The sequence below is a fragment of the Phoxinus phoxinus genome (genome assembly GCF_949152265.1).
Source record: "Phoxinus phoxinus genome assembly, chromosome: 2".
NCBI lineage: Eukaryota > Metazoa > Chordata > Actinopteri > Cypriniformes > Leuciscidae > Phoxinus > Phoxinus phoxinus.
Genome location: NC_136877.1, coordinates 6,141,700 through 6,158,190, shown reverse-complemented (window position 1 = coordinate 6,158,190; position 16,491 = coordinate 6,141,700). Strand labels below are relative to the sequence as shown.

The 16,491-nt window shown below is 37.4% G+C and overlaps 2 protein-coding genes across 11 annotated transcripts in view; one reads left to right on the top strand and one right to left on the bottom strand.

The window, feature by feature from the left end:
• mical2a (microtubule associated monooxygenase, calponin and LIM domain containing 2a) overlaps positions 1–3,469 on the bottom strand; it is a 70,713-nt gene extending 67,244 nt beyond the window's left edge. For all 10 annotated transcript variants that reach the window (XM_079588115.1, XM_079588110.1, XM_079588107.1 and 7 more), the window contains exon 1: positions 3,075–3,469. The gene's annotated coding sequence lies outside the window, so the exon portion shown is untranslated. The remainder of the gene's footprint in view (positions 1–3,074) is intronic.
• A 2,723-nt stretch (positions 3,470–6,192) lies between these two features.
• dkk3a (dickkopf WNT signaling pathway inhibitor 3a) lies at positions 6,193–15,677 on the top strand. Its single transcript, XM_079588216.1, has 7 exons — positions 6,193–6,629; positions 7,476–7,601; positions 7,840–7,923; positions 11,135–11,227; positions 12,467–12,611; positions 14,156–14,312; positions 14,704–15,677. Exons 1-7 carry the CDS (start codon positions 6,432–6,434, stop codon positions 14,789–14,791), a joined length of 891 nt encoding a protein of 296 aa, XP_079444342.1. The 5' UTR covers positions 6,193–6,431; the 3' UTR covers positions 14,792–15,677.
• Positions 15,678–16,491: the final 814 nt, after the last annotated feature.

Here is a 16,491-nt window from a genome sequence, read left to right as displayed (position 1 = left end):
CCCAACCTGACAGAAAGGTGGTTTAAATAAAATGTGATGATCTGTCTGTTGAATAGGAATGCACCTCTGTTGAGGGGATTTCAATGCGTTTGTAATAGGGCTGTGTAATCATATCATTATACGATATGCTGGTTCATTTTGTGGACGTGCAAAAACATGAATCTACTTACAGATTTAATTCCTCTGACGGAATATTTTTTTTATGGCATGATTTTTTAGATACCAAAAAAATAATTCTGCTTTTTTATTAAGAAGTGTGAATCATCTTATGAGGTAAGACATACATGTATTGCTCATTCACAGAGGAAGTTGACACTGTTTGGTTTGGCTAGTGAATCACAAACCTCACAGGGCTTTACCAGAGTTCAACTGCATGAACACTTTACTTGAAGTCTATTTATAAAGCATCATAAAGGTAATCTTATATAATAGACATTGTGGTGATGCATTATGTTGTTTCATAAATAACTGTAACTACTACAGTGCCACAGTTCAAATACACCATACTATTTATGGTTACATTTTTAAACAGTATGTCAAATTATAAATGTCAAATATTAAAACTAAAGGTTCTTCAATGGTTCTTTGTTACTGAGATGACTACATGGATCAGAAGAACGTCAATATCTATCTTGATTGTCATCTCCAAAAAGCAAACTTCAGGTTGAGCGTAAACAATTCTGTGTTTAAAGTCCAAAAGGTAAAAATGTGTCGAATATCCAAAGGGTGAATTTACCGCTTTCCAATATTCACTGTCTGGATTATATATTGCTAAAAGTCTCATTGAGATCTAGACAAAGAAAACTGTGTGAAAATCAAGTGGTGTAAAATCAACAAAACTTCACACAAGTTCAAGTGCAGGTTACTGAACGAGCCACTGATTCCATGAAGAAACATTAAAAGGAGTATTATCTTTCTCACACTGAGAACAACCAATCATTCATCTCTCTCTCTCTCTCTCTCTCTCTCTCTCTCTCTCTCTCTCTCTCTCTCTCTCTCTCTCTCTCTCTCTCTCTCTCTCTCTCTCTCTCTCTCTCTCTCTCTCTCTCTCTCTCTCTCTCTCTCTCTCTCTCTCTGAGACAGAGTGAACAGCAGTTGCATTTTAAATCAAAAGATAAGAGACTTAAAGGGCTGGTATAATGCCCCTTTTTACAATATGTAAAATAAGTCTATGCAGTCCCCAGAGTGTGTATGTGAAGTTTTAGGCCAAAATACCCCACAGATATTTTTTTACAGCATGTTAAAATTGTCCCTTTTTGAAGGTCAGTAAAAAACGCGTCGTGTTCTGTGGCCCTTTAAATGCAAATGAGCTGCTGCTCCCGTCACCGAGGGCGGAGCTTCAAGACCTTAAATCTTGAAAATCGCTTGTGTGGAAACTGTAGTAAGATGCCTACAGAGTGACATGCTATTGCATTTGTGTTACGTACTGAAAAGACGGATGCGACAGCTTGAGCAAACTCACATGTGCTCGACTACAACAACTCTTCCTCTTCTCAACATGGACTGCGCGTTCCCGGGGGCGGGGTTTATGTAAATTTTAGGGTTTGTGATGTCACAAGGAATGTCTTGTAAAAAATTTATTTAAAAGAAAATATCTCCCTTTGCTTTGAACTTTGAGCGTTGTAACTTTGCAGATGTTGTTTATGCTCAAACAGCAACATTACACACTAACTAAAGTTAGAAAAGTGAAATCATAATCAACCACCCCTTTAAAAGGATTAGAAGGTCGCAAAACAAAAGATGAAATGGATATGCATATAACATGACAAAAGCATAATGCTTTTTTTAGATTTCATACCGGATGTGATTCTATTAAGAGAAGTAGCCTAAGGTGCAAAACTAATATTTCATATTTTCTGTATAATATTTTATACACAGTGGCCCTGAAAAGTTTGGAAACTTTTGGATACTAAAGTCACATTTGGCTCGTTGTCTTTGCATTAGAATTGCAATGGCATCTGCAAACAATGCTAGAGATCATTTCCAATTCTTCACTTTTTAATTTTGTAATTAAACCAACAAGCCCCAATTTTCATGTTCCACTAACATTTGACAAAAAGTATGTCGTAATTTATAAATAATATTGGTTAGACAATATTATTTTAGAATTTAAACAAAAGTTGCTATAATGCTAAGATATTAAGACATTTTAAGTGTGGCTTAAGTATGAATACCGTTAGTGTCACTGTACTTCATCTCTCTCTCTCTCTCTCTCTCTCTCTCTCTTCTCTCTCTCTCTCTCTCCTCTCTCTCTCTCTCTCTCTCTCTCTCTCTCTCTCTTTCAGTTGAACTTGTGCCTGGTGTCTCTGTGTCCAATAACTGACATACACACTTAAAAATAAAGATTAAAAAAGGTGTTTTTGCAGAGATTTCGAAGAAGAACCATTATGGGTTCCCCAAAGTTTAAAACAACCACTTTATTTCTAAGTGTGAAGAACAGATATAAGATACAACCTCTTTTTTTACTGTAAAGAAAGTTGTGTAATATAAAAAGGTTCGTGGATGTTAAAGGTTCTTCATAGATGCCAATAAACAACCTTTGTTTTTAAGTAGCTCGAACTGCACCCTTAATAACAATTTGTTTGATTATGAAATAACAATGAAAAGAATGTCATATAAAAACAGGTCAAACTGACGTTTCAAAAATGAAGAAGAGAAGCAGCTTCTCTATATGGAGATGTCCTACTAAACTATTTTAGGCTACTTTACTGAAATTGAATAAACTAAAAATATGTATCAGATCACGAGAGCTAATCTTTCATAAAGAATGAGACAGCTAAGCTAGTTTGCTTCGTCAACTTAACTAATCGATAAATGAACCAGACGTATCGACTCCGATTTGTTGTGGCGGCACTGTTTCATAATGTTTGTAGACTAAAAACGTTTTACAGCAGCGATGTAATATAGGCTACATCGCTTTCTGCCGGTGAAATTGAACCGAAACAACCTGTCATTAGAACTCTAGTTATGATTCTAACGTTACTCAGAGGAAGAGCGATTCAACAATACTGTTCACAAAATACAGGCTTACAGATACAAAAAATAAGTATTTCAAATAAGTAATATTCACCTACTTTTCATGATTAGTCCGTATGGGATTGAAGGCACAGGTACAGACAGCGATTCCGTGTGACTGACAGTCAGTCAGAAGTGAGAGGCAGTGAAGCGCGCGCGTGTTGATCTGTTGAGTGACTCTAGCTGGAGGCGCGCGCGTTTGTGTGTGTGTGTGTGTGTGTGTGTGTGTGATCCGCAATCAGACCTTCTCTTTCACAAGACACACAATATACTGGCTATCATCCACAGTTTTGAGGACATGCGAGGAAGGTTTTCCTATTGGCTGTGTGTTGGCTATTTTAAATAGTGGAGGCAGAATACTGTCCTAATGAAGTGTTATCCGTGTTCGTTCAATTTGAAATCACTACAACTCTGAATCACTTGCTGACATAAACCAGCGATAACGAATGAGAGGTCGGGTATTTCACTCGTCCTATAGGTTTCCGGAATAGGCTAATGTGCAACAGGTTCATGATGCTTTTTCATACATTTATTTAAGGACTGATGAACGGGAATCACTGATACAATCTATCGTTACCTGTAAACTGAACACTTTAAATATTTCAAATGATTCAAATGCAGTGATATTAACTGAAGTTGCAGTTAACTGAAGTAGTCAGATTGGGCTATGTGACTATCAAATTAAACAATAGCGCCACCACGTGGATCAAACATGTAATTAATGTGCCATTCAGGAGTTAAAACAGTTAAAGCAATAAAAGCAACAGCTGATTGTTTGTGGGTATTTAGGGATATTATATATCCATATATGATTATGGATATTTTATGCTATTTTGAGTCAAATCTGTGTCTGAATGATTCGTTCACTAATCTGACTGATTGAGTTATCCAGTTTAGTTCAAAAGATAAGAGACTTAAAGGGTTGGTATAATGCCCATTTTTACAATATGTAAAATAAGTCTATGCAGTCCCCAGAGTGTGTATGTGAAGTTTTAGCCCAAAATACCCCACAGATATTTTTTTACAGCATGTTAAAATTGTCCTTTTTTGAAGGTCGGTAAAAACGCGTCGTTTTCTGTGTCCCTTTAAATGCAAATGAGCTGCTGCTCCCGTCACAGAGGGCGGAGCTTCAAGACCTTAAATCTTGAAAATCGCTTGTGTGGAAACTGTAGTAAGATGCCTACAGAGTGACATGCTATTGCATTTGTGTTACGCACTGAAAAGTTTAGTTCACTGCCTAGTGTTTCTCCTATAAACATATTATTATTTCCATAAACACTTTTTGGTATTCTGGTTGGAAGTCTCTTCACATCCTGATAGCAGGGTCATTCCTGGGATTCTGTAATATTTTTATATATGACTTTTTAAAGTGGTATTTCACCAAAATGAAATATTAAAAGCTTTCCACAACACGTTGGTATGTCCATTATAAATTAAAAAAAGTATTGCATTTAAATCATTTTTATACAAAAATATAGTCTTATTTCTATTGTAAACTAAGCATTTTGTCAGGTCCCTGAGGTACTTCACTGAATACTTATATATTAACAAAAATATTTAACAAAATGTACACAGTGTAAAAAAAAGGCAATGTTGTAAGTATTTATTTGTGTTACTTTCTTGTGAAAAATATATATATTTTTTAAAGTGCAAGATATATAATAAAAACCACCAGACTATAAAGTGATGTCCCTCAGTCTGAACTCAACCCGGTCACACCAACTAATCTCCGTCTAAAATTATTTAGACTCCACCCATATGTGACATCATTTACCAGAAATTACATCAGTCTTTTTAACAGTGTTGCATAAGATGGTAAGTAGTATCATACTTTTTATTAATATTTTTGAGGCCTATTATAGTCAAGGTCAACAACTCAACCCCATCACATAAATATTAAGATGGAAAATTATTATTTTTCTAAATTTTATTTGAATCCACACAATGTACTTATTTTATTGCTGCCATATGATCTACTCTCACTACAAGAGGAGCAGTGGCCATTTTGTGCAGAAAACCTCAACCCTGTCACTTATCTGTATATGTATCATTGTTTCGGGGTTAAGTTTTTCACTTAATTTATGGATATTTTTAATAAAACATTTATAAAACTGTCATGTTTCAGTAAATATATACATACCAAATTCAAACTCATAATTGTGTTAATATTTGATGTAATGTGTCCACTTTAAACACTGACAAGCATCTTATCTTAGAAACGGCAGCCACATCAGCGGCAGAAAGACCGTGTTATACATGCAGACATGTTGATCCAGAAAGAAGGGCACAATATGAGAAAGAAAAAATTCAAGGCAATGCCTCACTTCAAACCGGTTACAGTCTGCAATCCCCTTAACACTATTCTCAACCTTGTCACATTAATATTTTTGTAAAAAAATAGGGAAGGCAATTAAAAATGAAGGCATGTATTGCTGATTACCATGCATCGACATGTTAAGGACTAAGAGTTAAGTTAAACATCTAAATTGATAATATTTTTTTTACAAAAATAAAGAGACCACAGACACACAATTTGTCTATTTTTAACTTAATTTTTTTTAAAGTATCATAAATGTTACATTTGTAGTTATTAAATTGTTATGTTGGACACATGAGCAGTATGTAGATGTTTGTTTTATAGCAAGTTTGTGTACAATCCTCTTTAAACCAAAACCATTTTGTCCGTAATAAAAGGTGTTTAAATCTGAAAAACACTGAAATTAATATAAGGTCTTAAATGCCTGAGGTGGGAAAATACGTTTCTTTTTTGGAGGTTTAATGTGCCTAATGATGTGGGCTGTTTATAAAATTATTTATATCCAAGTTGAAATGTTATCGAATCTCAGGAATGACAGTAATCAATGGGCCTAATAGAAGTGGTTTAAATATGAAAAAGGTGTACTTACATCTTCTGTGGAAGTCTCAAGACCAAAAAATGTCCGTCCAATCATTGCATTTGGTCCGAATGCAATGATAGGATGTCCTACCTGCATGTCAACATGTATTTCCATACCTCCACCATGCTAAACAGTGAAAACCGATTGTTTTTATTCGATTATTTTAGGACCTCTTGTTAACTTCAACTAATAATGTTTTGCGTATACATTCAGTTAAATGCAACAAAAAAAAAAGAATAAATTAAAAAAACAGTAAAAGTAAGTAACTATATTGTGCATCACAGTTGATTTGCATGAGGAATGCGCGCGCACACGCACTGAATGCCTGGCATATGCAGTATGTGTGTGTGCAGCCAGAGATGCACAAGGAGGATTGTGTGTTTGAGTGGACGTGCATCACATCGCATCGCACAGCTGGAGCTCCTCTGATCACACACACACACACACACACACACTGTACAGCTCCTCTGATCACACACACACACACACAGACTGTACAGCGTCAACCGCGCGGTCAACATGTTTCTGCTCGGATTCAGCCTGTGCCTGGGCATCGTCCATGGAATTGTCCCCGAAATATCCAAAACAGACATGGACATCATTGCAAACATGGAGACAAATGCAGTGCAAGGACAATCGACACTGAGCGATGTGTTCAAAGAGGTGGAGGAGCTGGTGGAGGACACGCAGCAGAAGCTGGAGGACGCGGTGCATCAGGTTCTGCTTTCAATACAATACAGACCATATACGCGTAGATCTGGATAATCAAGCTTCTGTCATAACTAATAGCTTAGTTTTGATAGCATCACTGGTTATGGTACATGCCAAATCAGATTTGACTTTTCTTAAAAATGATCTATCACATCTTAATATTAGATAGTGTTGTGTTCTTCTGTGCAGACATGATCACATATTGGTATACTATTATTGCATTATGACCAATCAATTTTCATACAGATGCACATTTTCAAACTATTTTATGTGAACCATATTGTTCGTGTTATTCTTCAAAGATCCCCCAAATATGTAATTTATCATCAACCTGATATTAAAGAACTGATGACAGATTATGTTGAAAAGTGGATCAGTAATTCATATTTGTTAATTTGATTATCTGTCTATTTTATAGGCATTTTACCTCTACCTCAAAAATGTGTAGTCAGGTCCGTATGTGCTTTATGTGGCGAATTTTGAACTAACTGGTTTTATTCAAGTCAAAAAGCATATTTATTATTACTGAATAAACATTAAAAAGTAGGCTACTCACTGTAAGGGAAAATCATTATAATAAAATGTGACAGAATTATAACGTTGCAATTTTTTAGGCCTGGAAAAGTCATGGAAATCATCAAATCTTTTAGTTTTCCTTCTTGCTACGCTCAGATCTTTGTGAGTGCAATCTATATAATATTTTTTTTTGTTTAATTTTAACCAGTGATCATGAACGGGTAAAGAAAAAAAGTCAGAAAATCAGTGAAAGTGATTTTTAAGAGCCAGTGCATGTCGAAATGGCTCGTAAGTAATTGCACAGTTTTACTTCTTTTTTCTCTCTTTCTCCCTCAGATGGACAATGAGACCGCAAAACCAAGCCTCCATCCACACAACGTCTCTTCAAACCTACAAAATGACAGCAGTGTTAAAATCATAGCTGGGAATCAATCGAATTATATCGCTGAGAGAATCAATATGGTAGGTGAAGAGCTTTAGTACGACTCAGTAATGCAGTCGGCCACTTTCCAGACCTGATTCTGACTGGTCAAATCATTTGGCATAATGACCACTTAAGAGTAATTGAGTTGTTCTAGACATGCTATTTCTCTTGTGTGTTCTCACATTGGCTAGATGTACCATCCTTCTATGTGTGTATCATGTTTCAAATGCATGATAAACTCAGCGGCTAAATGCACATCTGTCTTATTACTCCCAGACAACAGACAATCCTGCTGAAGACACCAACACCTCAACAACCCTGCGGCCAGGAGAGAAAGAGACCAGCATTGATCCTGACCACGTAAGCTGTCTGTCTGTCGGCTGTCTTTATTGTGCACGTTTTCTCTGAGACGTCCGGAAGAATAGTGTTCAGGAAGAGGATTCCTACCTTCCCGTCCGACTGAATCGAGTCTGGTTTCATTGACCTGGTGTGTTAGATGACAGGGTTCTGGATCTGAGGTGACAGTTCAGCTGATCATCGGCGGATCTCCTCTGAGGCTTTACGGATCCATTTGACATTTCAGATCTACTCATTCCAGATGTCCAGGGAGTTCAGACAAAGAAAGCGAATGCTGAATAATTGAGAGTGGTCTGCTTTTAGGCAGTATAAATCCATTGAGCAATAGAAAAATCGGTTTGTTTCATTATAGCATACGATCGCGAATTCAGTTCTGCTATTGCTAGTTTAACGCTTAAATTACATAATGTTTAAATATGTAATTTTGGTGATGAAAGATGAGTTTCAAGGGATAAAATGATTGACTACTGGGGGGACACATTTCAAGGGCTCCGCCAGTAGTGGACACTCGTGCAGCGGAAACAATGACGGACATCCGAGTGAACGAGACGAAGGGAAGTTAGCGAGGGAAGGGCATAAAAATTGACTCAAACGCAGCTATTCTTTACAAAATATTTGCCATTTGCTAGTCAGTTCCAGGTGGTTAAAGGGGAGGGACATTTGTTCTAGACAGCATTTGATTGGACAAAAATATGTGTAGTGTAGGATGAGTCATCAATATTTTTGGTCTGTTTTTCCAGATGAGATTGTACATTTCAAATGCATATATTTGCAAAATAAATGCAAAATAAATATCACAATTAATTACAAAGAAATGGCAAGAAACACATTTAATTAATTAGATGTGGATTAAAAGCAACAATTAAGGACCTTAAAGGATTAGTTTACCTCAAAATGAAAATGTCCTGATAATTTACTCACCTCAATGCCATCCAAGATGTTCATGTCTTTCTTTCTTCAGTGGAAAAGAAATGAAGTTTTTTGAGGAAACCATTTCAGGATTTTTCTCCACACAATGGACTTCAACCGCAACCAACATGTTGAAGTCCTAATCAATGCAGTTTCAAACGGCTCTGCACGATCCCAGCTGAGGAATAGGGTCTTATCTATCGAAACGATCGTCATTTAAAAAAAATATATATATATATATTAGAGCCGGGTTAAACATTTTTAACGCATTTTAATCGCACATATTTTTGCACCGCGGAACGTTTCTCACTGGATGAGTTTAGGCGGACCGATTATACTGGAGCACCAACTAGCGTTCACAACTTCCATAGACAGTATATAAACGATAACTTCAGACAACAACAAACCACAGTGAACATGAATAAAGAAGCTGACGAGACCGCTTTGGTTGGCCCCGTGGATGGGACATTTTGTTATAAAAAACAAACGGATGGAAGCGTCGATAAGAGCATGGTTGTGTGCAAGCTATGCAACAAGGAATTCGGAACGGCTATTGCTACACTTAATGGCAAAAATAGCACTGGTCTGCTGGACTTGGTTGAACAAAAATAAACAATATTTTGTTGCTTAAGCTTATGTATTCAGTCATTATTCAATGGTATACTAAAAATCCATGTGAAAAAAATTACTTCTCACTGTTCTCAGGTCAAATATTTATATGCAATTAAAATGCGATTAATTTCGATTAATTAATTACAAAGCCTCTAATTAATTAGATAAAAAATTTTAACCGAGTCCCGGCCCTAATATATATATATATATACTTTTTAACAACAAATGCCCGTCTAGTACCATCTCTGGATGCGCTACGTATTACTTCATCACGTTGGAAAGGTCACGGATTTAAAAAAAATAAATAATAATAATGAATTAAAACAAAGATGTCGGACGATTTTGAAGTTGGAAGAGAAAATTAGATGAATTTTTCGCCCTTCCTTACCTTTTTTAACCGTAGTACACAGACAAGTAACTTGGACAGATGACGTGCACAAGACGAACAATTGTAGTTAAAAAGTATAGAAATGTTACCTTTTTTTTTTTAGAAAATGACGATTGTTTCGCTAGATAAGACCCTATTCCTCAGCTGGGATCGTGCAGAGCCGTTTGAAACTGCATTGATTTGGACTTCAACATGTTGGTTGCGGTTGAAGTCCATTGTGTGGAGAAAAATCCTGAAATGGTTTCCTCAAAAAACTTAATTTCTTTTTCACTGAAGAAAGAAAGACATGACCATCTTGGATGGCATTGGGGTGAGTAAATTATCAGGAAATTTTCATTTTGGATCAACTAATCCTTTAAGTATAATTTGTAATAATATAATTGCAGTGGTTGTATTTAAAGCTGCGTTCACACTACAAGCGACAAAGCGACACGTTACCATTCATTTCAATGGGGAGTGGGCGATATCCGACAACACGCACGACAGCGACCGTTGGCGACCGGATGGGGCGTGTCTGGCGACGTGACAAAGTTGAGATCTGTTTAACTTTATGCAAATGAGAGCGACTTTCGGGAGCGACAACCAATAGGAGTGAAGTCAGTGGAGCGCGCGTGATCCGTCACTCTCTGACAGAGGCAAGTTGAACGAGAAGCTGATTTTAGCAGTCAGAAACTGTCCTATAAGTTGTGATATATCTCTGTGTACATACAGTGGTATTCGCAGTACTGACTCAGAGCCTGATTGGTTTCATGAACCCAGATAGACCGGTATTTACCCGTTTGCTGCAGTTAAATAGCCGCGATGGCAAAGAGCACTCGCTGTTTCTCGTTCATCTTTAATATTATGCATGTTATACTGATTCCATTTATATTTAGACTTTTCCTTCCAACATATTTGTTTGTAGCAGCATGAAAACGGATTTGTTGTCTACAACATGAAGTAACATCCGTGAATGTCACTCACAAACATTACTAGGCTACCAGTAGTGGTTACGCCCACTAGCGTCCCACCGGCAGCCACTGGCGACCTGCAGCGACAAAGTCGCTTGTAGTGTGAACGTACCTTAATAAGTGTAATATATTTATTTCTTCTAAAGATAATGGAAGGTATGACTTTTTTCCTCTGTTAAATATTTATGAACCAGGGTTTTAAAAAAAAGAAGGGAAATTAAGCATTAAGGGATAAAACCCATCCTTCTAAAATCCTGTGAATGTTGTTTTAACTCTGTGGTGAAGTATAACACTGCTATTGGTTAGTTATGTGGACTCAAATCTCCTCTGAATGCTTTTTTCTTGTGTCTCTCAGGAGTGTGTCATTGATGAAGACTGTGAGAAGGGCAGGTACTGTCTCTACGAGACACACAGCTCAAAGTGTCTGCCCTGCAAACAGCTCGATGCGGTAAGAGGTTTCACATTTCACAGACCAGGCACACTGCAAGGTACGCTTAACCTCCAGTATTATCCAGAATAAAAGATTCTCTAGTGTGCTTAGTGCATGCTAGGTGTTCAGCCTAGTCCCTAGTTATTTCCATTCGGGCCAAAACTGCACAAACATTGTACCCTATAATGTGGCTTTCCAACAATATGATGCAACTGAGCCTGCATTGTGACTGCATTGCAGTACGAGTGCACCTGGAATCTGATATGCTGGAGCGTTTCTCCTTTGGGTTTCACATCAAAGTGCACAGATTGCTAAATATGAGCATCTCCGGCCCCACATAGGACACTGAGTTCACCTCGAGGCACAGGAAGCACGGGAGCCAACTAAGCAGAATACAGATGTGCATTACTCTTACAGGATACCACACAACTGTGCATGCTTGTTAGAAAGCCTTGTAGATCTGTTTTATTGAAATTTAAAATGATCTTATTAATGGAAAGCACAGTGAATGCAATTCTGTGTTTTTCAATGTATGAATGAAGGGAATCGGTATGGAATCAGAATCATAACACTTCTCAAACGATTACCCAGAACCCCTTAGAAATCACAACACGCTAACATCATGGTTGCAATGATTTGCACAGCCAGATACTAGTCTTAAAGTCCCCCTGTAGTCAATAACTGTATCCCTTAAAATCATCTTTGATCACCAAAATGACATATTTAAATGTTTTTTTTTCCTTAAATAGCTTGAATGTAACTCTACACCCTTGCCTCATTAAGTATAAGTGGTTCTATGAATATGTAAATGAGCCCCGCCTCCACTCACTCACTCAGCTCAGAGATCCACTCGTTGACGATCACACGTTGATCTGATTGGTTAAGGTAGTTTGTGACGTTAGAAACACCAGCGATTTCAAACCGCGTTTTTGAGACTGTCTTTGGTTTTAAGGAGAAAATACTCAGCAATGGTGTTGTCTTAAAGCATATTAAAAAACACCACATAGACACATAAACAACATTAAAAGCTTGATTATCACCACAGGGGGACTTTAAATGTACTGTTTAGATATTAGGAACGGTTCATATTAGTGTTAGTTGTGATATCTGGAGATGCATTGCTGCAGGACGACCTGTGCGCTGATGTGCGGAAAGAAAGAATCGTGTTTGATTAAAACATAAAGTGTAACATGAAAGTAAGTAACTCAAAGGCTGAATAGCCATCTCAAGGCGCTCTATGTATGTTTTTCCCCTCAGACGTGCACCAAAGATGGGGAATGCTGTGCGGGACAGCTGTGTGTGTGGGGTCAGTGTGCGAGGAACAGCTCAAAGGGAGACGCGGGAACCATCTGTCAGTACCAAAGAGAGTGTAAGGAGGAGTTCTGCTGTGCCTTCCATAAAGGTAGGAGCATCTAGCATCATAGGAGCGTGCGCGTCATATTATCGGTTACATACTTTGGTTGGTATATGCTGACACTGCTTGATAGTGCAGATTCCTACTAGTGATGTATTGTTCATCGTTGTTACTTGTTAGTTTTTGAACTAATCTTTTAAGTGAATGAATCACTCTCATTCACTTAGGCTGTGTCTGAAATCGCATACTCTCTTGAGTAGGTACTTACTTTGAATAAGTATATACTTTGTGACTGCTAAAAAAAGTGTTCTAGTATGAATGTAATCCGGACGCACTACATTCGCCATGTTGTCATTATCATGTGACCAACCAGCGTCAGTTGTGTCGCTTCACCGCCATTCACAAATCCTCTCCCGTGGCCTCATGGGATAGTAAAGTGTCCATCGTATGCACACTTCAGAATCTCGCCGGAAGTAGTAGGTCATCCGGGTACTTTTTGGCTACACTTTTACGAGTACTGTGAATTCGGACATACTACTCTTGTCGGATTACATCTACTAGATTACATCGGATTACATCTATGGACATACTACTCTTTTCCGAATTACATTCATACTATATAGAACATACTTTCTTTAGCAGTCACAAAGTAAATCCTGTTTTTCACCTACCATATAGTTAAGAAGTATGCGATTTTGGATGTGAAAAGGGATTGTATCCCTTAAAATCATCTTTGATCACCAAAACATCGGATTACATCTATGGACATACTACTCTTTTCCGAATTACATTCATACTATATAGAACATACTTTCTTTAGCAGTCACAAAGTAAATCCTGTTTTTCACCTACCATATAGTTAAGAAGTATGCGATTTTGGATGTGAAAAGGGATTGTATCCCTTAAAATCATCTTTGATCACCAAAATTACATATTTAAATGTTTTTTTTTCCTTGAATAGCTTGAATGTAACTCTACACCCTTGCCTCATTAAGTATACGTGGTGAATATGTAAATGAGCCCCGCCTCCACTCACTCACAGCAGCTCAGAGATCCACTCGTTGACGATCACACGTTGATCTGATTGGTTACAAGGTCGTTTGTGACGTCAGAAACACCAGATTTTGGATGAAATTATATTTAAAGGTCCATTTTGAAGTGTGTGACCTCTGGTGGCTTCTCATGCCTGTAAAGTCCAACTTTAGCACAAACCAATAGTATTCAAGTGTGGGTTGTGAAGGAGCATTTCATTGGGTTGGTAGCTTTGCTTGGACCTATTGAATGAACCTCTCATCTTTCACATTAGCAAAGTTTCTGATCAACTTTTGCAATACAATAGATCTACGGTTTTGTGAGGAAAACACTTGGTATAGATGATTTGTAGATGCACAAATTTAAATAAAGGATAATAAGGCTTGTTGCAAAGACTATCATGACACTAATTTGTCACCACCTACCTACTGGCGTAAATACGTAACACCATTAAACAAATCAGTTCGACTCTTTTTGGTGAACGGAATCAAATGACTTGATTCACCAAGATGAATAATTTTCACCATTGATTCATAACTACTAATGTATTCATTTTCCAGCCTTGCTATTCCCAGTGTGCAGCTCTAAGCCAATAGAACGCGAGCGCTGCATCATTTCAGCCAATCACCTGATGGAGCTGCTGTCATGGGACATGGAGGGGGAGAGTCCTCAAGAGCACTGCCCGTGTGCTGGTGACCTGCGGTGCCAACATCTGGGGTATCTCATGCTGAACTATATATTATTGTTTATAAACTACCAGTCAAAAGTTTGTGGAAAGTGTTTGAAAGTCGTCTCGCCAAGGCTGCATTTATTTGATTAAAAATACAGTTAAAATCACTAATATTGTGAAATACTACAATTGAAAATAACTGTTTTCTATTTTAATATGTGAAAATATAATTTATTCCTGTGATGCAAAGCAAAATTTTCAGCATCATTCCTCGTCTTCAGTGTCACATGATCCTTTAGAAATCATTCTAATATGTTGGTTTGTTGCTAAAGAAACATTTCATATGATCAATGAAAACAGTGTGATGTTTATGTGGAAACCGTGATGCTCAACATTCACAAGTTATGAAATACTGGTTGTTTTTGCTGTCTTTACCAGACGAGGCGCTCTGTGCCTGAAGAGCCAGAACTCCAGCGAGGAGGACCTCGCTGACACCCTCTACTCTGAGATCGACTACCTCGTGTAGTGACGGATGAACACAAGCTGCTGAACCACACATGAACGCTTCATCGTCACTCCAAAGCTTTGTAGGAAACGCATTCACTTTAATCACCCAAACTTAACTTACAGGCTCTGAATCTAAGAGCGTTCACACTGACATCGATTTGAAAGTCGCCCGGATGTCATTCAGTGCGAATGAGAGTTGGAGATTTGAGGTGACCTGGGTATTGATGCAAAGTTCAAGTGACGCAAGATGATTCACGTTCGACTCACGCACTTTGTTCGATTGGAGTTTCAAAGCTATGACCAGTTATGCAGACCGTAACATTTGGGCATCAACCAGATCTAGTTCATCAAATCCGTGTGTCAGTGTGAACAGCCCTCAAGTGTTAAAGCTCAACTGTGGCTTTGTAGCATGGGAAGGAAGCACACATTATTAATGTAAAGTACTAATGCTTCAATTATATGTATGGCAGAGAAAATATGAGGACAGCTCCGATGAGATCCAATCCATCTTAGTGTAGTGTAGTAGCTAAAGTGACGCACCCATACAACAAACCTCATGTAATCTCCCCAGCAATAAATACAAAACATGCTCCAGAAAATAAAAGCTCAAAAACATGTTGTTTCCATCTTTTCATATGCAATGTATAATCTTAACCAATGAGGGTTTTCTCTTTATTTAATTGGTCCACTTGTATGTTATAATTAATTTCATTATAAAGGTGACACCATATTTAGGCAAAATTTCGTAAGTGAAATCATTTTAATGGGAATCCACACACATTTCGTGTGAGAGCGAAAGATTTCCCCGGTTCACGAAGTCGCCACGTTGACGAGAAAACTGCTTGGTTTGAAAGTAACTTCTTTGTGAGATTTGCTTCATACATCTCTACACCTCTTTTGCCCGCAAAATGTCGCTAATGTGACCTCAGCTGAAGAATACAAACTAAATCAAACAAAAGTGAAATTCGTTTTGGAAGTTCGCAACAGCTTGCCAAAGCAAACTTTCTAAAAAAAAAAAACTCACTCATGCTTGTAAAAACCTTCAAACTAGCATTGGCTCATGGCGATGATGTAATAGGTAGGTGTGGCTCTGAGGCTCCGCCTTCTTTGACATGAAAAAGTTCTCCGGTTCATTTCTTCTGTTGAGTCCGTCGAGGTGATGAGCAATTTCTGCAGTTTAATTTAAATAGACAATATTTTTGAAGGATTAGTTCTCAAAATTCTATCATATACTCACCCTTAAGTTGTTTCAAACCTGTATGAATTTATTTCCTCTGCTGAACACAAAGGAAGATATTTAGAAGAATGTCAGTAACCAGACAGTTTCTGGTTCCCATTGACTTCCATAGTAGGAAAAAAATATAATATGGAAGTCAATGGGAACCAGAAACTGTCTGGTTACTGACATTCTTCTAAATATCTTCCTTTGTGTTCAGCAGAGGAAATAAATTCATACAGGTTTGAAACAACTTAAGGGTGAGTATATGATGACAGAATTTTCACTTTAAAAGTGAACTAATCCTTTAAGTTTTGAAAGTTCTGACGGTATGTAAAGTATAATTGAATAAATACTCACAAATCATTTGCAAACTATTATAGTTAATTCATAGTTCATATATTGTAGTCTCTACATTGTTAATATATGAATAGGCTATATACACATAGTTAATTTGTAATTAACAAAATTATCATTGTTTAAAAAGTGCATATGTAAAGAGT